We start from the raw sequence: 26,928 nt of genomic DNA, 5'->3' as shown, positions 1-26,928 counted from the left end.
ATACAGACAACATCCTTCGGATAAGCAAGGCGAACATGAACGGCGGCGGCCACCTAGTGCGGAAAGCGCACCATCTGTGCCGCTCTTCATTGCAGTAGTTGAGTGTTCGGCAGTGAAGCAGAACGCAAAATGCGTTAAGTGGTAAAGTCTACTTTCTGAACCACAGAGAACTTTTTTGAGTACCGTGCTTCCAGAAGCGGGAAAGTTCAAATATAATCTCACAAAAGCGCTCCAATGTCGAACAAATCAAATATTTTGGTTCTGACAGGCGTCCTGATGCTTTGACAACCGCGGTACGCGTTGCTGGTGGTGGTGTCGCTCCGATTCTGGGCCTAAGAAAGTCGCGGCATTTTCTCCACCTGTTCCTCTCCACTATTGAGATATCCATTCCGTATTGCCAGCCGACACGGGCAGTGCCCCCCGGCAACACGATATCGGCTCTTCGATCGCGAAACTCGCCTCCGACGTGCGCGCAAGTATCTTGTCGAAATCAAAGCACACAGCCAACCTGAAAATGCGACATCTTTCGTGCCAGCGCTACCTCGACAGGCCTGTTTGCCCACAAACATATCAGGCCTAAGGAAAAGCTTCTGGGGCAAAGAGAGACACACATGTTCGGACAAGGAACACCGGACACGCTCACGCCGTTACCCTGCACATATCAAAAAGAAGTTAAGACGAAAGAACGAAACAGAAAGTAAAAATATTGTCAACTGCGTCACATATCCCACGTCTTTGAAAGAACTCGGGAGCTTCCTGGGGTTTTGCTCTTACTTTCGACGCCTCATACCCGAGTTTGCTGACGTAGCCTACCTGCTCACATTCCTCTTGGAGAAAGATATACTCCTTTCAAATGGACTCCCGAATGCGATTCTGCGTTTCGCCAGCTCAAGTTTCTTTCTACCTCGCGGCCCTTACTGTGTCATTTCAGCCCGACAGCTCCTACTAACTCTACATTGACGCCAGCGGCATCCGCGTGGGTGCTGTGCTCATACAACGGCATGGTGGGAATCAACACGTTGTCGCTTACGCAAGTCGCACCCTCAGCTAGTCTGAACGCAATGATACCGTGACAGAGCAACAGTGTCTTGTTGTTATTGTTTTAGGCGTACAGCGGTTTCGCTCGCACCTTTATGGGCGTGCCTTTACAGTCATCACCGATCACCATTCGCTTTGTTGGCTGAAGAAAACATCTCGAGCTAGTTGGTTCATCACAGAGCAAAACAGCGCAAACTTCACAACGGACAGAGAAGGGCAGACGAGACACAGGCGCCTGTGTCTCGTCTGCCCTTCTCTGTCCGTTGTGAAGTTTGCGCTGTTTTGCTCTGCTCTTTGTTGGCTGGTGAATCTGCGCGACCTCTGCGGTCGGTTGGCCTGCTGGGCACTACGCCTTCAGGAGTTCTCCTTTACTGTCATACAAAAGTGGCCGCCAGCACGTCGATGCTGACTGTCATTATTTTATTTTATTTTTTTTTTTTTTTTTGGGGGGGGAGGGTAGCCTCACCATAATATATGTCTCTCGCGGCAGCCCCTCGCGACTACTCTTTGCGATGACGACAACTTTGATGACTATCTTACCATCGTTTCCTTACAATTTCCGGATCTTGCCACATTCCAGCGAGAACAGCGCAAATATCAAGACTTGGTACCGCTTTTTGAAAGAGCTTGTGATCCGACATCTGCGAACCTTTTCTGCATTCGCGGTGGTTTGCTCTACCGAAAAAAAATTGCTCGTCTGCCGGTGCGCGCTTCCTGCTCGTCGTTCCGGCTAGCCTCTAGTTCTCAGTTCTACACGCAATCCACGATGACGTCACAGCTGGGCACTTGAGGTTTGCCAGGACCCGCATCGAGGAACGTTTTTACTGGCCAAATATGCGTTGCACGACTCAGCGTTATGTGACCTCCTGTGCGCAGTACCCGCGGTTCAAGCTTTCCACGACTTCCCCGCCGTGCCGCTTACATCCGGTGACACCACCGACCACACGATATCAGCAAGTGGGTGTAGACCTCATTGGCCCGTTTCCCCGTTCGTCCAAAGCCAATCGCTGGGTCATCGTATGCGTTGATCATCTCACGCGTTACTGTGAAACTGCCACCATCCCTACCGCCACCGCCGCTGACGTCTCTTTCTTCTTCACGCTGTCGTCCTGTCGTTCTCCGTCATGGGCCTCCTCGTGTCATTATTAGTGACCGTGTGGCCGCCAGTTTACGGCAGATGTCGTGGAACAGCTTCTGCGCTTTTGTTCGTGCCAATTCCGTCACTCTACACCATACCATCCCCAAATTGCCTCGTTGAACGTACAAACCGGCCACTGACGAACATGCTTGCAATGTATGTCGACTCTCATCATAAAGACTGGGATGAAGTGCTTCCCTTCATTACATATGCCCATATAACACCTCGAAGCATGACACAACTGCTTATAGACGGTTTTTTCTTCTCGATATCCGTCCGCCTCGAAGTTCTCTCGACACCATTTTGCCGTTCTCTCTCGACACCGAGCCTTCTATTTCCAGCACCCTCTGCCGCGCTGAAGAAGCTCGTCCTCGCAGGACCGCTCTAAGCACAGCGCTACGATCATCGGCACCGGGATGCCTGCTACTTTCCCGGAGACTTAGTATGGCTCTAAACGCCTCTCCGCAAGAGTGGTTTGTCCCAGAAGCTGTTGTCGCACTACACAGGCCCATTTATTGTGCTCACACGCATCAATGACTTCAATTACGCGGTGTCTCGCCAATCTTTCCAAGACCGTCCCTCGCAGAAAGCACAAGTTGTCCATGTCGCAAGGATGAAGCAGCTCTGCCACTCTTCGGACTCTGGCTGACAGCCCAGGGGGCTTCGTTTGCGAAGGGGGAAATGTTAGCAAGCGCTGAAGAGAGGAAAGAGGAAGTGTGAGGTAGTCGAAGCTCACCTCACACTTCCTCTTTCCTCTCTTCAGCGCTTCCTAAGGTAGTCGAAGAATTGAGCACGTGTTCCTGGATTGTTGGGATGCGGTGTTTTACTGGGATGTGTTACAAAGGACCCTTAAAAAAGGCCTGCCATTGACGCCCCGTGGAATTCGGTACTTGACAACTGCTAATGATGATTTTCAATATGACCTCATCATGCTATTGGGCCTTCACAGTATTTGGAGGAGTAGGCTTATAGACACTATGCTGTCGATGCACGATCTGTATGTGATTATTTTGTTGAACAAGTGTATAAACTAAAAAATTTTGAAGCAGCAAGGCGCTGCAGAGGAGGTCTTGAGTTTGATGGGCGAACTTGTGGTAATGAAAGTCCATTAGACACGGTTGAAAGCCAAGGGGCATGACAACCACGATTTTTTACTGATGTACTTGTAACAAATCATGCAATAAAGAAAAAAAAATGTGAGGTAGTCGAAGAAGCTCGCCATCTGGCCGTGAAAGCACCACGCTAAGGTGAAATGGCATCCTGTAAATAAGCCTTAACAATATTTTTCATGCAGACAGTCCGCCTTCACGCCATACTTTGAGGCGACAGATATTGGTCGCCAATGATAAAACATGATTCAGCAATACGGCGGAAAATCGCTGCTCTGTGCACTGTGCCCAAGGATGCAGGATCGAATCCCCGCGGCGGCGGCCGCTTTTCGATGGAGGCGAAAAGCAACGAGCGCGTGTGCTGTGCGATGCCAGTGCACGTTAACGAACCCCAGGTGGTCGAAATTTCCGGAGCCCTCCACTACAGCGTCTCTCATAGTCTGAGTCGCTTTGGGACGCTAAGCCCCATAAACCAAACCAAACCGCTGCTCTGTGCAACCAACGACGGCGGTTGATGCAGAAGGAGCTAGACCAAGATGTATATAGGAAATCGAAAAACGACCTTCGTGCTGTTGAAAAGCAAGCTTCAAGCAAACAATTCACCCCGAACCAGCTTCTTCAAGCCAACTTCTACACCTTACCCGACACAAAATTCTCTATTACTTCTTTTCTCTCTTCTTGACTCCAAAATTGTTTTCACATTTCTGCGTGATCGTGTTCGATGTCATTAAGCATTAAAACACCACGTTTTGGAGTAAAACACACACACACACACACACACACACACACACACACACACACACACACACACACACACACACACACACACACACACACACACACACACACACACACACACACACACACACACACACACACACACACACACACACACACAAAACACGCACCAACGACTTTCAAAGCATGAGCGTCAGAGAGATGTTGAAAGCATAACGAAAGATAAGCAACGCAGTTAGTTGTCGGAATCCCATATTCATATCATCGTCGGCCAAATTAACCCTGACCCACACTTTTTCTCGCGGTTTTACTTTCTTACAACTGTGGATGATCCGTTCGAAGGCCTCCCCGCGCTATCACCAGGTCGTAACGATCCCGGAGACCTACACGAAACGCCTCGCGAAACGAAGCAGAGACGTGCAGTGTGTCGGCGCAGTGGCTCTGGCCAATCTGCGCAGCTAAATACGACACACCCAACGAAAACAGCGCCGGCCAGCACTCGAGCAGGAGAGATGCCGCTCATCGTAGCTCGGGCTCGGTCACTCGCTTTCAGGATGTCGTTGACGGCAGGGGAAGCTACAGCTGCGTCAGCCTTGGCCAACATTTCCACGAGACGCCTCCGGCGCGTCACGAATACTGCGGGAAACGCCGACATCCGAGCGCGAGCCTGATTGTCGCTGCGAACCGCTGCAACCGGCATGAAAACGGGCCAGGAAGTTGTCGAGGCAGATTTCACTTCGGATGTCAGGGTCGCAGACTCGTCGTTCAGTTGCCGCTGTCATTATCGCTTTTTGATTGTACGTACACAACACTTCCGAAATGTCGTTCCAATCAGCCGCCAAAGTGTACTGCAGTCGCGTGCCGTTTTCAGCACTCTTCTTTGCTTTTCTTCCGGACAAAACAAGGAAGTGGCCGAAATTGCACGCCGCGTCCCGACGTATTCTACGAGGTTTACAGACAAGCGTTAGCAGTGGTAGACAGCCTGCGCACCGCAAGCAGGCGTCAAGTCAACGCACCGCATCTCAACGTTTCTGCATCTTTCCTGTGTCGGCGCAGGTCGTTGTTGTTGTTGTTGTTGTCCAAATAACTTATGGCACATACCCACAGACGGGGATCGGCCAAGAACTGGGTAGCAAAGAATTTTCTTTTTTTTTAATATACTTGCATTAAAAAAAAAATGATTTGAGGGGTAGAGTAAAGGAAACGAAACGGGAAATAAGGTCTGCTTCGGATACCAATTCGATATTTCACTTCACTTCGTAGTTGCTTTGCCTTACAAAACAACGTACAGATAAGGTCTATGCAACTTGGAAGAAAACGCGTGCAGCTGCCAACTGCCAGCGGCATCAACTCGATGATGAGGGCTCCTGCGAACTGTGAGGCAAATTACTAGTACACAGAAAATAAGATCTGCCAGAACTCCAAAGAACTATAAAGTAAACATAATATTCGCGCTCAGGAATGAATGCAGTTTTTGTTTCTTGCGTAAGAAAAAACGTGTCACCTTTATAATAATATTTAAACTTGTTTCTAACGGCCTCTCTCGGCCATTTACTATCCGCTGAGTAGTTGCCCAAAGCTCAGAAATGGCTCAGGCCAAATCATCTTTCATCCGCGGTATGGGTGCGTCATCGGCCCCGGTTCAACGTTCATCGTTGCGTGCTGCGTACAGAGTGGGTTATCTGTACCAAACAGTCAGTATTTCATTCTGCTGGTTGTGGTAGAGCTTTACAGCAAGGCGAAGACTGTGTGCTCGATGAGAAACTGATTGCCGCTGCATGTGCGCATTTCCGGACGATGGGACAATGCTGCGTCACAGCTCGTCCGCTCGGCTCGGCCTCCCAGGCACGTCGCAAAAGTGGTGGCTTGTTTTACGGATACACGTCTGCATGAGCGGCGTATCGCTGCGTGGTTTAATTGAACGGTGGAGGTGAGATTTTATTGCCCCCTAGACGCTTGTCGCATTGCTCAAAGCCTTCCGTTCCGCTCCCTTTGCTGCGTGTTTTGCTTACTGCGTCGTATTACCAGTATTACCGCACCAACGTTCGCTGAACGTGCTTTAACTGTTATCACAGTGATGATGTTCCTATTGTCAATGGGATCTTTCTCATGAACATGTTAAATGCTTAAGTTGTAAATTTGTAACCTCACATTGACTCCTTTCAGTGGCAAATGCAGCGCGAGTAAAATATGGGAATCGTGAACAGGGCGAGATTTATTGGAGCGAAGCTATATCGTAGATATTTTCACTTCTCAGACGCATTAACTTCTAAATACTAGCAAACCCAATTTGAATTGCTTACCTAAGCTCTTACAGGTTGGCGTTCTAGCGCTAGCGTTAGTTATTCCGTTCGTTTGTTTTTGTTGTTCTTTGACACTGATATGTACTTTGTTTGTTAGCAAGATCTTTTACCCTTTTATAATCTCACCGCGTCTCGTTTGGAGACCAACGCTCAGGTCATTTTGTTATCACGATGATTTCATGAAGACCGTGACGAATGAGCGGTGGTTGCTTTCCTACATTTAAAGATTTCATTGTCGTGAAGCGTCTATGTAAGTAATCGTGAATTAATAAAGCCTGGCTTTCTATGCAGCACAGCTTCACTCATTTATGCCCTTAGTGAAATGCCTCAAGCCATGTGGTTCTATCCATGTGCTTGCCGAATTCACTTGAAGGCCCTTGTTCACAAACGTGCCCGAAGAAATAAGCCCCAGAATGCGTTTACATGACGCGCGACGAAAGACTAGGCTAACGACGACGGAGGCCGAACGATGCTATGATAAGGTGGTTAAAGATGCCGTAACATTTCAGTTAACGTAAAACTTGACAGTAGAAATCCATGTCAAGTTGGCTGAACAGTTACGGTGTCCATTTTTCTGCCTTATCCGAGCATCGTTCTGCCTCCGCCGTTGTTGGCCTTGTTTTTCGTTCATAAGTGAAAAGATAATCGATTTCCCCGCCAAAAGTACGTCACTGTGACGTCACAAGCAACGTCACGTGTTTGTTTTGCCTCACAGTTCGCAGGGGGCGCCGGGAAACTAAAGCCTCGCTCAGAGTCGACACGCAGGCTTCTATGGGAGTTATGCTACCATTTGTTCTTCTACCATGGTACAGATTTCTTACAAGCGCGATATCAAGCCCGTGTCTGTACCATCTGCGAAAGTAAAGCATCTTAACGTGAAATCGTATGAAAGAAGTGTGCGCTAGGAAAAAGTACAGTTGTATCACTTCATTACCTGAGGAATGTGGCTATCAATTAAGCTAGCGAAAACGTGAAATATATTTGCTGATAGTGCAGCCAGCTACGGATACGAAAATCACAACGGTAGGGTAAAGAAACGGAGAGGGGGGGATAGAGTAAGTTATGAGAAAAACGCCAGCTCATGACATCCTAGTTGAAATGAAGAAAAGTCAACGGAATACGTGACCCGATGTCCCTTCGGGCAACGGAGTTGATTATAAGCGACGGTAGCGTACTAGGAGGCGGCAAACTGGCAGATGGGCAAACGCGCTCAGAATTTGGGCAATCAATCCAACAAAATCGCAGACTACAACGCCACCTGACACCTTTTGCTTTTTGCCTTGATCAAAAAGCGGCCGCCGCGGCCGGGTTTTGGTCCAGCGTCCTTGGGTTGAGCAGTCGAGTGCTCTAACCGATGAGCCACCGAGGAGGGTTACAGCTGAGAATTGGGTCTCTGATATACTGGCATCAGCTTCAGTTAGTGCGCAAGAGAATTGTTAGGCAGCTGAAGTATTAAGGAAACCGCAAACGGCATGTGCAGCATGTGTCATAATGTTTCCACTCATGCAGTAGCGCTCGACACGTAGTAGTCGGAGTACACTTCCGAATTCAGCTAGGATACGATTAAACTGCAAGTAGAAATGAAATGAGTAAAATAAGTAAGTACGCTTCCAAATGACCGAACACACTTCCGTTATGCGTCAAGGTACCGCTGCAGGCGCAAAAATGAAGGTTGGTTTGTAGGGTTTAACGTCCCAAAAGCAACTCAGGCTATGACAGACGCCGTAGCGGAGGACTCCGGAAATTTCGACCACCTGGGGTTCTTTAACGTGCCCTGACATCGCACAGCACACGGGCGCCTTTCTTTTCGCCTTCATCGAAAAGCAGCCTCCGAGGCCGAGATTCGATCCCGCACCCTTGGGAACAGTAATCGAGCGCCGTAACCACTGCGCCACTCCGGCGGGGCGAAGTATAGGAAGGGTAAAAACAAGGAAAAGGAAGAATGATCAACAAAGTAGAGTAAAAAAAGAAAGAAAGAAGAATAAAAAAATTAGAAAAAGAAACAGGAGAAAGAAGCGAACAAAACTAACAAGAAAATAAATATAAAAAAAGAGCAAGACATAAAGAAAGCTAAAAAGAGAAAGAAAAGAAAAAAGGAAACAACAAAAAGGAAATAAGAAAAACAGCAAAAAACTGTAATAAAGAAAATAGAATAAAACAAGAAAGAGAGAAGGAAATGAAACGAACGAGGAACATCAGCTAAGCTCATCAAAGCCCAACAATTTGGACTCGAGAAAATGTCTGAATGTTTTTTTTTTTTTTTTGTTTGTTTTTTAAGTTTACTTTGCGTGCGCTTCACTTCGTGAACGCTAGCCCGTAATTACTGGCAATATTTGACACGCTGGAACCACACCATCTGGCGCAAAGAAGCTCGTGATTAGTGCGAAGAAACAAAAAAGACCCCGACTTATAAGTACAGAGCAAGTGACACAAATCATTTTTACACCAATCATCAAGCTCCTAGATGATTGCCCCAATTGTGAGGCAAATAGTTTCAAGCTTTGCTTGCTTCTCTTTCTCGCTTTCCCCCCTCACCATAAAAATTAGCTCCGGTTATAACGATTCGAGGCAGCTGGCTAACTTTACTCATTCCTCCCTCAAATGAAGCTACTCAAGTCTCAATGTGGAATTTGAAACGGCAAATGTGTGAAGGAACGGGTATTCTCTGCGTCAACTTTATTGCAAAAAAAAAAAAAAAATGTTCGCATTCTTTTATTCCATTTGCGGCGCTTGTTTTCAATGTTTCTAAAATCAACCGAACAGCCACGATTCCACTCGCTCTTTTAAGCCGCTATATATGCAGGCTCTCCTCTTCAATAGCAGCCTAGTACGCCATTAAGATTAAAAAGAAAAAGAACTGAAACACCGGCGAGATAGAAAAAAATTCCTTCATATTCACTGTTTCTTTCAAGCCTGCTGCACTCTTTCGAGCACTCAGGTCAGGCTCACGAAATTTTGGAGCAATTTCTTCTCTTCTTATAGGTCAGTTGTTGGGCGAGTTGGTGACGATGTTCCATATCTACAGCGCGATAAACGGGACAAGAGAACACAATAACGACAAACACAGCGCTGTGTTTGTCGTTATTGTGTTCTCTTGTCCCGTTTATCGCGCTGTAGATATGGAACATTCTCTTCTTATGCGACAGCGGCAAATAAATTAAGCGCTTACAAAAAAAAAAAAAAAAAAAGGGCAAGTAAAAGATTTAGGACGCCAAGCTTCGTTAAGTGCCGCGCACATGACAAAAGCTGTGGGCACATACGTGCTCGTTGCAAGCTGACGCCTGACAGAGAGAGCGCTCGAGGCATTGCGCAGTGTCGAGTGGTACTGAACTTCACCCAAAAGCCCAGGAAAGCTGTCACTAGTCATGCAGAGACAAACGCACAAATATATAACAGCCTCGGCGGTGAAAATGCTGGCTACAGGAGTTTGTACGCAGAGAAAGGTAAAGCCGCAAGTATAGGAGCAGCAGCAAGCAGACAAAAGAAAACATCGCGTGAATACGCAGTCGTGCAAGCGAACCATTTCGGCCATTCAGCCGGCTATGATGGCTAGGTGACTTTGGCGTTCGGCTACTGAGCCCAAGGCTACGGGTTGGGATCCTGGCCGCAGCGGTCGCATTTCGGTGGAGCCCATATGCAAAAAAAAAAAAAAAAAAAAAAAAAAAGAAAAAAACAACATAGCTGTGATTTAGCATGTAATTAAACCTCCAGTAACTCGAGAGCAATCTGCATGGCTACTCTGTCCCGTTCTTTTCTTGTGTGTGTGCGTGCTGTTTTGGCGCCTTTAACTTATAATGAATAGACACCAACTAGCCTAACAAGAAGTTCTCTTAAGCTGCATGGCTACGCTTAGGTTCGGCTTGAAAGTAAAGGCATGGCTTTTGCGCACAGTAGTTTACTCTATGGTTTCAGCTTTATTTACGCCATATGGGAATCACTTTCGGGTGTAGAATACTTCTAGTGGTATGACATCGTCTCTACGTCGAACTCCAGGTGGCACACCGCCGTCACAACGTCCGAACGAACCTGCTGCCCTATAACTCGCTGTTGTCGTTGGCCGCTTCCAACTACCGAGTTATCTGTCGCCATTTCCTTCTCCTTCTTTTTCTTCTTCTCACGGACAGGAATGGCGAAATGGCAAGACTGTGACCAGTGTAGTTCTCGCTACAAAACATGTGCACGTAAAGAACTTTGCGTAGATGAAATTAATCCGGAGTCATCCGCAACGGCCTCCCTTCTCACGTTCAGCGTCCGGACGTTAAACCACACATAGCAAACCAACCGCATCAGCCAATAATTTCCTTCAATGGGAAATCATATGAGCACCCGACCACAACTGCACATATTGCGACCACTCACTGAACACGCTGTTTGTTTACACGAGATGCTGAGTACAAGTATCACTCTGTGTGCATGCAGGCGCACGAAGAGCCTCTTGTTGTTGAGGTAAAAAAAAAATAATAATAAAAGTGATGTTTCTATAAAAAGGCTTTGTTTGAGACGCGCTTGAAGAAAGCTAGGCTAACGAAACGCTTCAAGATTTCATTACTGTGACCCGATCCTGGCAAGTTATCATACCCATTTTGAACCCAATTTATTCCACCACTTACTCGATGCAGTGACCTATTTGATATTTTCCCAATACACGGAAACATTGACATTTTGCAAGCATACCACTCTAGTTTTCTCTGCCATATGCGAATGTTTCTTCATCCGAACCCTTTCCCAATTTCAGCTTTCCTTCTCTGAGAGGAATGTTCGAGCCTCTTTAGTTCGGAGTGGAGTTGTGGATTGTGAGGGTTTGACGTCACCAAGCGGCTCAAGCTATGAAGAACACCATTGCTTAGAACTCCAAATTAATTTACACCACCGAGGGTGCTTTACAATGTGACGATTCCGCACAGCGGACGGGCGTTTTCGCATTCTGCCTCGATCAAAATACGATTAACGCAGCCGGGATCGAACCCCCCACTCTGAGATCAGCAGCTGGACGCCGAAGTCAGTGAGGTGCCGCGGCGGTTTTTCATCTCGAATAAGTAATTCCCATTTTTGTGCGGGTGCTTGCGAACTTGGCGCAAGGGTGGCAAAAAAAAAAAAAAAAAAAAAAAAAAAAAAAAAGGGGGGGGGGGGGGGGGGGAATATACGTTGCCTGGTGACTCGGTTGCAGAGAGAGCAATGTCGACAGCACGAAGGAACAAGAACCATTTTCGATTGCATGAAATATCGAGCATTAAAAAAAATCGCACCTTCGTTCTTGAAATATCATCCGGTCGCAACAGCAGCTCACGAAATGTAACAGAAAATGGTTATCATCAGCGTCCTCACGCACACATGATCCCGGTCACTTCTTTAAATGATCATCATCATCATCATCATCATCAGCCTGACTATACCCACTGCAGGGCGAAGGCCTCTCCCATATTTCTCCACTTAACCCGGTTCTGTGCTAGCTGCATCCACTTGACCCCTGCGAACTTCTTAACCTCATCCGCCCACCTAACTTTCTGCCGCCCCCTGCTACGCTTTCCTTCCCTCGGAATCCAGTTTGTTACCCTAAGCGACCATCGGTTATCCTCTCTTCGCACTACATGTCCTCCCCATGCCCATTTCTTCATCTTAATTTCCACTAGAATGTCAGTAACTTGAGTTATTTCTCTGACCTACTCTGCACGCTTCCTATCTCTTAATGCCACCCCTACCATTTTTCGTTCTATAGCCCCCTTAGTTGTCCCTGCAGCTTAAGTAGAACCCTCTTGGTTATCCTCCACGTTTCAGCCCCATAGGTGAGTGCAGGTAAGATCTGCGAGTGCTTGCCAAATGCGCTCCATCCCAATCTTATTCTTCTCGTTATTTCTTTTTCATGGTCCGGATCTGCGGTTACTACCTGTCCTAAGTACACATATCTTCGCCTACTACTTCCAGTGCTTCGCTACCTAACGTAAACTGCTGTTCCTTCCCGAGGCTGTTGAACATTACCTTAGTCTTCTGCATATTGATTTTTAGGCCTACCTTTCTAATTTTTTTGTCTAGGTCATCAATCATTATTTGCAGTTCGTCCCCCGAGTTGCTTAGCCAGGCAATGTCATCAGCAAATCGCAGATTACTGAGGTATTCTCCATCTACCCTTATCCCTAACTGCTCCCATTCCAAGTCTCTGAATACTTCCTCTAAGCAAGCTGTGAATAGTTCTGGGGAGATTGTGTCTCCTTGCCTAACACCTTTCTTTATGGGAATTTTGTTACTTTCTTTATGCAGAACTATGGTTGCTGTGCAGCCACTATATATATATATCTTCCAGCACTTTCACGTACCGCTCGTCTACCCCTGATTTCGAAATGCCTGCATCACCGCCGAGGTTTCAACTGAGTCAAATGCTTTTTCGTAATCAATGAATGCTATGTATAAGGGCTGGTTATATTCCGAGCATTTTTCTATCACCTGGTTGATGGTATGGATATGATCGATAGTAGAGTACCGTTTCTGAAAACCTGCTTGATCCTTTGCTTGATTGCAGTCTAAGGTTGTCCTGATTCTATTAGCGATTACCTTAGCAAATACCTTATGCGTAACAGACAGTAAGCTGATTGGTCTGTAATTTTTAAGTTCCTTAGAGTCCCCTTTCTCATGAATGAGGACAATTAATGTTTGCATCTTCCATGGTTCCAGTACCGTCGATGACACCAGGCACTGTCTATACAGGGTGGCCAGTTTTTCTAGCACGATATCCCCCCCCCCCCCCCCCCGTCCTTTAACAAATCTGTAGTTATCTGATCCTCTACAGCTGATTTCCCCCTTTTCATAGTTTCTAATGCTTTAAGGATTCCTTGCGCTTAATTCGCTGCATTTTGCGCTCACATTGACGAGAGAAAAAAAGAACACAAAATAAAGATTGACCTACCACCTCACCTCAGCAAAACATGCGTATAAAAGTCAGCGGCTGAGAACCGTACCCCTAAAACAGGCCGGACGAGAAGGGCTGACGACTAATTAAGGCTAGGCTATTTTCCCGGCCTCCTACGACGAAGATAGCCCTGTAAAATCACCGTCTGCGATGAACGATGAGAAAAGTGCAAAGCAAATGGCGACGCTGACGACACCTCGCGCGAGAGGGAGTAGGGGGGGGGGGGGGGGGGCAGCAAGGCACACGAAGGAGCTCTTCCGTGCACAGCAATGATTTATAGGCAGTGATGGGCGTTGCTCCTTCGCTCGCGAACGCAGGACGACGAGTTTTCCATGCAAATTCGGCCAAAACATGCGCATGCTCGTGCAGAGCTCTGCATGCGCTGATCCGACGACTCAGCCCGCATTGGAGCTCCGGCCGACAAGAGAGCAGCGGCCCAGCGCGCGGAGATGTGTCCGTAAATCACCGAACGGGTCGGCGAAACCGGGAGAAGAGCATCTATTTGGCGGCGCGATTCCCTCCCTGCTCACCACATTCCGCTGTAAACAGGAAGATGCACGACGTGTGCTGTGGAAACAGCAGACGCCATTATGGGACACGAGGAAACACTGCACGTGTATTCACGACGAAGGAAACCGCGGAGACGCGCCCGCTATTAAGAAAAAAAAAAAAATGAGAACGCCCATGAGCGCAAAAGCCGTGACTAATTGGAAGGGGCAACAGCCGCATAAGGAGTTCGAGCAAATCGCGAAGCTTGAGTGCTTGATAACAGCAACGCACGACAAACATACACGAAGGTCATCCAAACTAAGGAGCTGCAAACACAACAGGAAAAAAAGGACAGAAATAGAGTTCAAAGTACTACTCTGGTACTTAAGATTTCATGCATTCAAGGCCGCCATAATACGCGATGGCCTTTAAGAAATGAATGAAAAGAAAAAGGTATCGTGCGCTCAACGGGAAAAGTAGCACCGTAAGGGGACAAACGTCCCTCACACCAAGAAACAATAAAAAGTGACGCCCGGTGGCCGCCGACCAAGTGATTAATTAACGGTAATTCCCCGAGGTCTTAATTACTCTTCCTGAGAAAAGCGCGGCGCGTGCAGCGGCACAGAGAAACGCCGAGTGGGAGAGAGGTTTCGGCGGATGAAGAAATTACGTGAACAAACGGTGAGAGGAGTTACACAGCTCCATCGACGGTGATAATAAATGCGCGGGCCGTTAAACGAGCATCAAACACTGGCAGACCCATCGAAGAGAGGCGCAGTTAACGAAGTGCGCAATTGTACGAAAGTAATCGCCGCCACCGTAGCCCGGGCGGAAATAACGCGGAATTTCGACTTCCCTTCCGGCGCGCAAACAACGCTTGCAACAAGCATAACAGGGGAAGGAATGCGAAAATGCACCAAAAGACCGTGCGCTGACATCGCGACGTCGCAACGTGCAGTCCACGAAGCCCACTGCCGCGCGCTTAGCACGATCAGCAAGCAAAAACTTGAGGGACGACGTTGATGAACACGTCGCGGCATTCTGCTGCTGGACGCGATCACGCGGCGGCCAACGCGGTTTACCTTTTCGGCAGCCGGCATCGAACGCCCACCCGGAGGCTGGGGTCTGTCGGGGACAAAAAAAAAATGTAAAAAGGCCAGAACCAAACGGGGTGTCAGGCGGTTTCGTCTCCTTGATCGCCGGCCGAGCGACCACTCGAAAGGTGTGTGTGTGTGTGTGTGTGTGTGTGTGTGTGTGTGTGTGTGTGTGTGTGTGTGTGTGTGTGTGTGTGTGTGTGTGTGTGTGTGTGTGTGTGTGTGTGTGTGTGTGTGTGTGTGTGTGTGTGTGTGTGTGTGTGTGTGTGTGTGTGTGTGTGTGCGCGCGCGTGCGCGTGTGTGCGCGCGTGTGCGTGCGTGCGTGCGTGCGCGTGTGTGTGTGTGTGTGTGTGTGTGTGTGTGTGTGGTGTGTGTGTGTGTGTGTGTGTGTGTGGTGTGTGTGTGTGTGTGTGTGTGTGTGTGTGTGTGTGTGTGTGGTGCGTGCGTGCGTGCGTGCGCGCGTGTGTGTGTTTGTGTGTGTGTGTGTGTGTGTGTGTGTGTGTGTGTGTGTGTGTGTGTGTGTGTGTGTGTGTGTGTGTGTGTGTGTGTGTGTGTGTGTGTGTGTGTGTGTGTGTGTGTGTGTGTGTGTGTGTGTGTGTGTGTGTGTGTGTGTGTGTGTGTGTGTGTGTGTGTGTGTGTGTGTGTGTGTGTGTGTGTGTGTGTGTGTGGTGTGTGTGTGTGTGTGTGAGAGAGAGAGAGAGAGAGAGAGAGAGGGGGGGGGGGGGGGAGGGAGGGAGGGAGGGAGGGATGCATACCGCAGTCCTCTTCAGCGGCAGAAGCTCTTCGAAACTGAATGGCACAACGATGTACTGAAGCGCGTTCAGGCCACGGTGAAAATTTTAGGCCTACGCGCTGGCGGCCTATCCACCACGCGGACGCCCGACTGCCCAGACATCCGGGCCGACAAGGGGGCCGCGAGCCTGGGCACCAAGGAGGAGTCCTGTTGCCCACAATGGCGCCGCGACTACCAGGTTCCAAGAGCCCAAGCAAGCGGGGGGCCTCCAAAAGGAAACAAGGGAAGGCTTGGAGAGGGGAACACGGCGAACCGTCGGCGGACGCCGGACAGTGGCTTGCAAGACACTGAACGAAACGGTCGTCGGTGTGATTTTCTGTAAAATTTTCTTCACATCGTGTTATTAAATCAGTTTTCACTGGAGTTTCCTTCTATGACCAAAATATCCCAACGCATACACGACGACGACAACAGCGACAGGGTCCACGTTGAAGGACATGGAGTAGGTCGAAATGAATAATCCTGATGAACTGAATATTCCTTTTAACGGAGTCGCATGATCTGCATGCCCCCGACCAGCAAGATGACTACTGCGCTCAATATGACTTGCAACGCCTAGCAGCAGCGCTTACTGCAAGCACGGTGGAGTCGACAAGAGGAGCCAAAGAAAATGAAGGGATGCCTCTATGTATTCTACAAATTGCTCACCTTAGACGTGAGAATTCAACATTTCAAGATCTTAGATAAAATCATAGTCCTGAAGTTATTTATTTGATTCAACTGCAATTACAGCATGTCGGGCCGCGGGGCCAGGTCTGGGCGCAATTAAGTCTGAGCGTAGGGGCAGGCCGCGGCTAGGTCCTTTCACTGTCGGACCGGGCTGGGCTAAGGTCTGTAGGACAGGGCCTGGGCCGGTCTCGGGCTTCAAATTTCGGCCCATGCAAACCTCTAGTTGAAGCATTATCGCCTCACCGGCGCTTGCGTGATGATGTCTGTGCGACAAAGCAAGGCGTGTGGTGCAGTTGAGCCTGTTTACTGTCATGCATGGGCGTTCATCCTTCCCACATCTTGCGCCCGTGGCGCAGCAAGTTTGGGGGCAGGGCAGCTGGCGTTTCACACACGGCGCGATTCCAGCGTGCGGTAACACTCCACGTGGTCAAGGCTTTACGCTTTCAGAGTGCGTTCAGCAGACGATGCGGGAGATGCGACTGCCAGAACAGAGGAATCCTTTCTATTTCGTTTTCAGGCACGAAGATTCCGGCATCGACGTGTGTCTGGAAAGCGCTGCAGCCACGCGGTCGCATCGTTGCTGTCATATTGATTCAGTTTCAAAAAATTCAAGACAGAAGGAAGCGTCCAAAGACGATGCCAAATATATCGTCATACGTCTGCGATATAGTCGCAGGGCAGATCAAAACGGCTTTGGACATTGGCAGTATTGAGGACCCAGTGTACCCGTAAAGGTATTCGTAGAGCCCTGAGATCTAATTACAGCATGCAACACTTTCTCAAACCTACCTGTCATTATTCACCGCATTATTGCATCTCGCGAAGCGTGCATGCAGTGACACCAAGTCAAGCTTAGCAGCGCGTGCCGACCTTGCGTTTGTGCACGCATAGCAGGCCGGTTGCCTTTACCCATGTGCAACCCAACACTCAGAAACTAAGACCCTGCACATAGCCACGCGCGCAGGCGGCAACCGAGTAATGCATTTACTAATACAGTGTCCATTGTTGTGCCCGGCCAAAGCAGCCCAGAAACTCAGCCGGATGCCAAACTTCTCCGGCGAACGCCTCCTTCACAAAATCTGGATACTTCTCTGCAAAGCACTAGTGCACTGGAGGCGAGCCGTGCCAAGGGGAGAGAAGCGACGTGTTTAAACATGAGCTGAGCATCCAGACAGCTCGGCGCCGTGGCCCTGTCGGTGGACCCCTTCTCGCCCCGCGGCATATTTGAAGCAAGAGCGCAGCAAGCTCTCCCATTGGCCCTGCGAAAGTGCTGCCGTCGGATTGGACCATTTGAGCGTCAACGGTTTCTCGGTTTACGGAGACTCAAGTGCTTCCGTTCGAGACTCCGAGAGTGAGTTCGCCACTACCGTCCATAGGGAGCAGCTGGCCCCTGACAGTGCGGACGCGGCGGAATCTCCCCGGCCGTCGCTGCGCGAGAACAGTCGCGTATGGCTATGTTAGCTTTCGGCCCCAGAGCCGAACTCTTTGTGTAAATGCCTGTAAATAGTGCATAAAGCTTTTTCTTCATCTCACCAGCGCCGACTCGGATTCATTGCTACCGCCCAAGGAGCTGACAGCCCGCGTTCACGAGACGGGTGACGAGCGCTATGCAATCAACTCCTTGGCACAACCCTGTTGACGGTGGGATACTGTGTGATAACCCCACCGGCACAACACCATGCAGTGAAAGCGGCTTAGCTAAGAAACAGAAGATTAACTAAGGAACGTTCGAGAAGGGGCGGCTTTGCTTGTGGAACTGCGGCAGGCAGCAGCCAGAGAGGATATATATATATATATATATATATATATATATATATATATATATATATATATATATATATATATATATATATATATATATATATATATATAATTTAAAGGGGCCCCTTTCCCAATTGAACTATGATTTCAATTAAAACACACACACACATCTACGACTTTTGTTAAGTTCTCCGTCAAGAACGTTCAGTACCTCAGAATTATTAGGGACTAAAAAAGTGTTGCATTGTATTGCATTAAAAAAAAAAACTTCAACGTTTGCCTTGGACTCAGAGACTGTTGGCTCCTTTAAATTCTATAATAACGAGCCCCTCGTATACATCGACGTTTCGGTCGTCGACCTTTTTTCCCAATTGAGCTATGATTCCAATTAAAACACACACACACACACACACACACACACACACACACACACACACACACACACACACACACACACACACACACACCACACACACACACACACACACACACACACACACACACACACACACACACACACACAAACACACACGCGCGCGCGCGCGCGCACACATCTACGACTTTTATTAAATTCTCCGTCAAGAACGTTCAGTACCTCAGAATTCTTAGGGACTAAAAAGGCGTTGCATTATATTGTTTAAAATTATAAAAATTAATATAAAACTGAAAGTTTATACTGCAAATTGTCAATATTTAGTACTACATCCTGGCACAATCCAATAAATTGTTGCCATTGAAACTTATTCTCACGCAGGCTGTGTTCTTTATTCCGGAAAAAATTTTTAGTTCTCGGGTTGTCCGTTCTTTCTCCACATTACTTCGAAATTAGCCAAAATTCAAAAATATAAAAAAATGGACAACTTTGATTCGAACTTAAAGGACAACACCATCTTTAATTTTCATTTAAATCTCCTAAAAAAGAATCGCCAGTTCTTCATAAATATACGGCACTAAAGTGCACTGCATTATGTGGACAAAACATATTAAAAAATTTAGAACTAAGCACACGTTTTTATTCTATAGAATTGATTATGCCTTCCCTTTAAGGAGTATGCGCCAGAATTTCGATTTATTATTTGCTGTACTGTATTTAATTACATTTTACCTTATGCAATATCCAAAGCCTTCACAATGCTTATGAAACCGTTTTCTGCTTGGCAGGGTTGATGATAGATAGCCTAAAGTGGAATAAAATCGCTATTACTTGCCCTTTCGTGGGAAAGCGCAAGTGACGGTTTACCTTTTACTCTATCGTGTAATTTCTTTTATTTTGCGGTGCAGTGGTATTCAATCCAGCTCTTAATTTTATTGTTTCATATCTCGATTATGATAAAAAAAATAACAACAATACGTTTTTGAAGACAATATTCCTCTAGTGAACTTACGTACCATCCCAAGCAGAATGCTCTGCAGAGTGATGATTTTGGTGGAACTATATATGTCTTTATGCCTGCTGCACGAATGAGCCGATATAGCCAGTGTTCTTGTCGACAGAGCTGTCTAGCTAGGCGAGGCGAGACAACTCAAAACGAACCCGCCATCCGACTAACCTGCGAAGTCTCGCGTTTTGCATGAGACTTTGCAGGTTAGGTGGAAAGCGCGTTTGCTTTGTGTTTCCTCGCCTTTTCACGGAGGCCGCAGTATCGAGTGAGGCGGAAAAAAAAAAAAAGAATCGTACCTGTGTGCTGTGCGGTGTCAGTGCACGTTAAAAAAAAAAAAAAAAAAATATCGGCTGATCGAAATGATCCGAACCTCTCCACTACGGCACCCCTAATAGCTTGAGTTGCCTTGGCAAGTACGAAAGCTCGTCAGACATGAATTCAACCCGCAAAATCATGTGCATAAAAAAAAAAAAAAATGCGATTCCATTTTCTGCAATAACGCTTTAAATTCAAATAGCGTGGACCGTAAAATAAGACTGAATAAGAATTATGGGAGAATGAAAAGTAGTATTATTACCAGCCTATTCAACCTTTTTAAATTGGCTCTCGAAACATTCCAATCGCTCTGTGTCTCTGCGCGTCCGAGAGATCACTGTAGAAAAAGCCGACCGGGCGAACACGTCTCATTATGAGTTCATTTTCCGTTCTAGAAAAAAAAAAAAAAAAAGACATTCTTGCGTTACAGTGATTTGGGCTTTTCTGCCCGCCATACCTTTATTTGTGTAGTAGTCGAGTCTGCTGCTTGCTCACAGTGAGCAATTTTACCTGACTCGTCATTGCGAAAACGGGCCCAGGCCCAGGCCGGGCTTCACTGCGAGCTTTGCGGGCCGGGGTTCAGTACAGCGATAATTTAGCGGGCCTACGCCGGGCCCGAGCTTTAACCCGCGGGCATGGGCCGGGTTCGGACATTGGACCTCAGTCTGGCCCGTGCAGTGATCTACTAGAAGGAGGGTGCGCACACGCGCCGCCAATGTGTACGCAGGCCGTAAAGCGAGCCCGTCGGTGTCCACATTACGCCATCGGCTGACAGCGGCGATGACACGACACCAACAAAGCGAAGCCATTCAGAACACGAGTGGGTCGGCTGCTTCAAATCAGCGGCCGCGAAGGACAGAGCCCCGCCTGTTGCCAGCGCACATCTCCGACGGCGCGTGAAGACACGCGAGACGACGACGGGGACGCCTAGGCAGACGGGTCTCGGCGGCGGTGACCCGAAGACCTCGCGGGGACTACCGCCGTTACGTCCGCAGTCCGGGCGAAGAGAGGACGCGGCGACACTGATGCCCGCATACTGCTGCGCGCACCGAGGGGTGTTCGGAAAAGGGAGAGGGCAGCGAAAGGCGAGGACTGACTCGAGCAATGGACGAATAAACACGACGCTAACTGTAAGCACAGCCAGTCAGCAGAAACAGGATGCACTAATGGAGCCCTCGATTAAAAATTTATGACCGGTTTACTGAATACTGAATACTGAGCCGCTAACTTGCGGTCTATACAAGGTTAGGTTTGGCAGAAAACAATTAAAAATGAAGCACCCTGCACGTATTCTGTCTATACAGTGCGAGGGCGCGACTTCATTTGGGGGGAAAAAAAAGCGATAATTACACCATACATACAGCAACCTGTAAAAACACACTTATAACTTCCACCACGCTTTCGTTAATCCGTTTATACAACGCGAAGCAACAGAGGAAAAGCATCGGCTACTTCATCGGCGCTCGTGTAAACTGCTACGCATCCTGTATCAAAATCTTAGAGGTGTCTTGCTACCCGCGTCGCCTTGAGTATGCTGAATTCACCAGCAGCCGCGCATTCTCTCCAATGCAGTTAAGCTGAACAAGCTGTGCCGAATAGAGGGATTTTATATAAATGAATACCGCCACAAATTGATCAATTGGAACTTCTGTAAAAAGTTACCCACTCACACCACAAGTCGCTGTAAAGTTGTAAAGTGTATGTGTGGAGCAGAAACTACCATCATCACTACCACCGGCCACCTTAGCTCTATCTCTGCAATATTCCTAGTTTTATCCGCCCATCACAATTTCGGCCGCCCCTTGCTACCTCTGCCTTCCCTTCGAATCCAGGAAGTTACTTTCAATGACCATCAGCTATATTGCCTTCTCATATTACATGCCTAGCCTATACGTTCACTTCTTGATTTCAGCTAGGATGTCAATAACAGCGCTTGCGCCTCTTCGTGCAACGCTTCGTGCCTCTTAACGTTACACCAAGTTCTTTTCCACAGCTCACTCCGTTGCCCCAGTTTAAGTTGAAGCGCTTTCCTCAGCCTCCACGTTACTGCCCCACGGGTGAGTGTCGGTGAGATATATATCGGTGTAATATACTTTTCTCTCGAGGGATAGCGGCAATATATGTCATTCGTGATATGAAAGTATCTGCCAAGTGCGCTCCACCCCTTTCTTATTCTTCTAGTTATACTCACTTCTGCTCTAAATAGACTTATTCCTTTGACAACTCGCAGCGCCTTGCCACCGACGGAAAGACGATCATACTAAACGCATCTTTCCTCAGCAGAACGCGCGCCTAAACAGATTTATACAGCTTTCTGGAAGGAAATGAATCCGTCTTCAGCGTTCTTCTGGACCAGACGTTTTCGTTGACAAGCAATTTAGAACTTTCCCATCAAAGGCTGCTTCCGCTAATATAATTAACAAATGGCAGGAAAGGTATACCATTACAGCCTACTTTCGAGTGACGATATGCACGCAGAACCGATGGACGCAAGACCCCTCCGCACGAACTTTCACCGGGCAGCAACATGTCAAAAACAAAATAAACGGAGGAACTGCCCGAGCTGGCAGTTGCCGGCCGCACATTTTTCATTTTTTCATTATTTTTTTTTTTTTTTACTTGCCACTAGAGGTCCTACGCAAAGGGTGTTGCGACAGTTCCACAACCAGCATTCGTGCGAGTCTTTAGCGCTAGGGCTCCTTTCCGGGTAATCGTACGTTTCTCACGTAAAACTGGGAGCTGCTAATTTTTTTTATAGTCGGATTACAAATCGAGGAAAAAGCGGCATCAGCCACCTTTTTCGTGAGTTGTATCCGACTGAAAAGCCCCTCAAAGGAGGCCATTCTGCCAGTGACGCCGACCGATCCTCACGACGGCGTGGTTAATCCGATTAAGGCCTGGCGAACACGCCTTCATCGCCACACCCTGCGATGTCCCGCTAGTGGGTATAATCCCTTCTCAACAACAGTTCCTTTGAGGGCTTGGACCGGGAACGTGGAAAACACCTGCGCAAGAGAACGAGACGTGTTGCTACGGGTTTCATCCCCGCCATACGTGAAAAAAAAAAAAAAAATGCAGGCGATTTAGCCAAGTTGATGAAATGATGAGTATGTGCGCTAGCACGCCTCATTTCATTTCGCTTTCGGTTCGGCCTGGCAAGGAAAAAGTTCCGAGGTCAGGCTTCAAGCCAAGGTCAGCGAAATATGTGACTGGGAACCTTAGCGGTAACGCACTACGAAACTTTGGGGCCGCTTAACGCACAGGGAAATGAGATGATCCTGTGTTCTCGAATCACCATCGCGCACGGATGGAGGTTGAGGAAGACGACGAGGACGTGCAATGCGCAGCGCCAAAGAGCAGCAATTAAACAGAGGGGTGATAGGCTGCGGCGATAGCATGATTATTGAACAATTATATCACCGCAACAGGCCACAACAACCATTACCTTGTGCAGCTGCGCATCCCTTCTGCTCTTCCAACATAATCGGTTTGCTCTAAAGATTATCTTAGACAAACAGCGCTTTGAGGAAAGTCGTAAGTGCTTGTAGATTTCTATCTGCGCGCTTTACATTCGAGGGGTAACATTAAGAGATAGAAAGCGTGCAGAGTGGGTCAGAGAAATAACTCAAGTTACCGACATTCTAGTAGAAATTAAGAAGAAGAAATGGACATGGGCAGGACATGTAGTGCGAAGAGAGGATAACCGATGGTCGCTGAGGGTAACAAACTGGATTCCAAGGGAAGGAAAGCGTAGCAGGGGGCGGCAGAAAGTTAGGTGGGCGGATGAGATTAAGAAGTTCACAGGGGTCAAGTGGATGCAGCTAGCACAGAACCGGGTTAATTGGAGAAATATGGGAGAGGCCTTCGCCCTGCAGTGGGTATAATCAGGCTGATGATGATGATGATCTCACGAACGCCAAACGCGAAAAATTGAACTCGAACACAGCAGACCTAACGCTTCTGGTATCAGAGCAAAGGTCAGCGAAGCGCAAGGAGAAGACGCACTGGAACGTATTAAGAAAACGATGGTCTCAGCCACACTTGAAACGCCATTTTTCAAGCTGCACATCAATACGCTGCCAGTCAAAACTTGGCTCCAAAAATGGGGAACTTGTCTTGCAACTGGGTACAACGGGAATAAGGCTCGAATATGATTTTCTGCTTGCTATGTAGAAAACCATATTCTATATTGCTGGGACGCCGTATTTGCCTAGGACGTCGAAGAGCGTACCTTTAACAAAAGACCTTCCATGCCGAGAGGCACTGAGTTTCTCGGTGTTAACGGCGAGTCGATTCCATATGATTTTTTTTTTTTTCCTGCTTGTCCTGCGTGCGTATGGTGGAGTTGCATCTGTAGCACTCACGCCCGGCTTGGGTGCTCCTATTTTGTTGAAAATGAATGCAAGCTGCTTGATGCCTTCAAGAACCAAGGTGGTTCTGATAAACTTATAATGTTACATAAACAGACATGATTGGGGTTTTCCTGTACTTGTCGCAGAAAGGCAGCAAAAAAAAAAAAAAAAAAAAAAAAAAAACAAGGAAAAATGTGGCAACCGCATATATCTCTCTCATGCAGTGGCAAGCGCTGCGGATCTCTCCGCGCTGCCGCGGGGTCGTAACCCAGACTCGGCGCAACTGCGGCCATATTTATTTAATTTCTTTTTCAAGGTCAGAAGGACAGACACTCAGACAGACAACGGCTTTTTGGCGGAAGGGAAGCCCTAGAGCTTGCGCTGGGAACTTAAAGGCTAGCTTAATTTGATCAAAACGTGATATTGCAAACGTATGCTCGCTTACGTTAAACGTCAAATTTCGTTGCTGCCTATGCAAAAAAAGAAAAAAAAAGAAACAGCGTGAAGAGATATTCCAAAAGTTACATTTCAAAACATCTCGCTATTGGAAAAACTATACGCTTTACGGTAATTCCTTAACGTTTTACCCTAACTTGAAAAATAGGTTTCGCCGCATCCCCAGCAAAGCCGACCAGCTGGAAAAGAAAAAAAAAAAAAAATTCGGCGCAGAAATAAGGCTATTACACAATCACAGAGAGGGGGAAGCTCACCTTCTTTGGTGGTGAAGCTGACCACGGAGGTGTCGTTGACCTCGACAATGACGTCGCCGGCTTCGAGCTGCGAACGAGAGACAGCAGGAACGGCCCATATAAGTTACGCACGCCGAAAAATAAAAACAAAGCAAAACACGCACAAAGTCCGCAAAAACAAAAAGAGCCGAAAACAGTGCGAGAGCGAAAAAAAAAAAAGATACATCAAGCCACACGCCTGGATTGCCGGTCTTCACGCGGCAAGAAGAATGGTCAAAAAAAGAAAAAAAAAAAGAGGGGGGGGGGGGGAAGAAGATTGTAACTACAAATATATCCCCGGCTTACGAATGAGAAAATAAAGGTAGAGAAACAAGACGAGGCGCTTTCCGTCCAGTGGGCGCACTTATGTATAAGTCCGCTTAAGTTTTTCCTCGCACGACAGCGAGAACCCATCTCCGGCGCCCGACTGGACAGCGGAGGATGGCAAAGATGCCGTCGCAGGGGAAGGAAAAATGGCGGGACGCCGACAATCAAGGACAGGAACAAGCAAACAGACCAAAAAAATAAAAAGAATCTTGAAAAACAGAAGGGCGACAAAAAAACAAAAAAAGAATGGAAAGCGCGGAGACATATCGCCACCAGAAGCAGTTCAAGACAAATTGCATTACTCGGCGACCGACGACGGCGCGACGACTACGCGCCGACGGCGCGTCGGCCGAAGCCTTGCGCTGCGCGGTTTGCTCGGTTTGCCCAGTACTCCGCTGACCGCCGCCTTTCGAAGAAAGAAAGAAAAGAAAAAAAAGAAAAACGTGTCCGATGGCCGTGGAACAACGGGGTTCAGGAGGCCAAAGACAAAGCGGGCACGTCAAGTCGGCTGGGGCGTCGTATAGAAAGGAAAGTGAATCGCGCAGTTCATCGTTGTGTGACGCGAAGTCCCTCAGCGCTGCTGTGTGGGCGTTGATGCGAAGCAAGTCCCGAATGCCACGACCGATCAGGTCGGGCCCTTCTATATCTTCTTTTCTCTCCGCGGGCGAAGGTCATGACATATGGTGTTAGGCCGGTAGGTAGTGCCGGAGAGAGAGGGGGGAAATCGCTCGTGATAAGGAGCGCCGATGCTCGACAATCTGCCAAGAGGGAATTTCTTGTCTGGCGAATTCCTTCCCCCTCTGGCCGTGAAGTTTGCAATTTGCAGCTTCTCTGTCTGCCCTTTAAAAGCCCCAGCCGGGAGCAGAGTTGTTACGTCACATCAAGCTCGTGCGCTCGAGGGAATGGATATATGAAAAAGAGAAAGAAACAGGCGCTCGAATTCTGCACGCTCCGCGGCACCTGAACGCGTCACTGCCGCTTCAAAAAATTTGTCGGTTACTTTGGGGTCTCTCAGCAAAGAATAAAGACGGAAAAGGATCGCGTGGGACGCTTGAAGAAGCTTCGAAACGCACCAACGATCTACAGGACGCCTCTGCTGGTTAAGAAACCCGTTAAAAAAAGAGAAAGAAAAATAAGAATATAGGGATGCACACAGCATTCCTTTTGTTGCATGACGCCCCCCCCCCCCCCCCCTCCCAATGAGGCTCGCAAATAATAAAAAAAAAAAGCAAACAAGACGAGCCAAAACTAGACCACAGTTCGATACGTTCAGTGCACATAAGTCGATTTATCGGACGGCAATGGGACAGGCGAGGGAAAAAATGCTCCCTCAAACCGCACAAGGTTTCCGTGCACAGAGCAAGCGCGGTGAGTGAGTGACAGAAAAAAAAAAAAAAAAAAAAAAAAAGAATCCGTGATTGTACGCACTAAAAAAAAGCAACTGAAACGTTACATTGAAATGAACAGTAAAGAGCAGTGAAGGCATTTCGTGGTTCCTGGTAGTCGCCCTACGCAGAACAAGTACAGCGACCGGACTACTCAAACTTCTACAGGGTTCAGCTTGGTACGAAAAGCTCTACCTACACTCTAAAGAAAGACCATGAGAAAGACTACACATGTGCCCCCCCGCCCCACACATACAAAAGAAAAAGAGAGAGAGAGAGAGAGAGACAGAAAAAATCAAGCTAGAGCCAAGCACCGCATCAATACGCACTAAAAGAAAGAAAATTCTAGTGCCCCACCTCGTGACGAGACTTTACGGCAGCCTGCGACAGATAGAACTGTCGGCCC

At 47.9% G+C, this 26,928-nt stretch overlaps 1 protein-coding gene across 2 annotated transcripts in view; it reads right to left on the bottom strand.

Annotated features, from left to right (window-relative positions):
• Efa6 (Exchange factor for Arf 6) overlaps positions 1-26,928 on the bottom strand; it is a 279,435-nt gene that overhangs the window by 105,390 nt on the left and 147,117 nt on the right. For both annotated transcript variants that reach the window (XM_084589581.1, XM_084589582.1), the window contains exon 2: positions 24,793-24,859. In XM_084589581.1, the coding sequence (XP_084445707.1) occupies positions 24,793-24,859 (67 nt within the window). The remainder of the gene's footprint in view (positions 1-24,792; positions 24,860-26,928) is intronic.

This window comes from Amblyomma maculatum, chromosome 1, assembly GCF_055883805.1.
Source record: "Amblyomma maculatum isolate TAMU_Amacu chromosome 1, ASM5588380v1, whole genome shotgun sequence".
NCBI classification, from domain to species: domain Eukaryota; kingdom Metazoa; phylum Arthropoda; class Arachnida; order Ixodida; family Ixodidae; genus Amblyomma; species Amblyomma maculatum.
The sequence above is the reverse complement of the archived record's forward strand: the minus strand, read 5'-3'. Positions and strand labels throughout refer to the sequence as shown.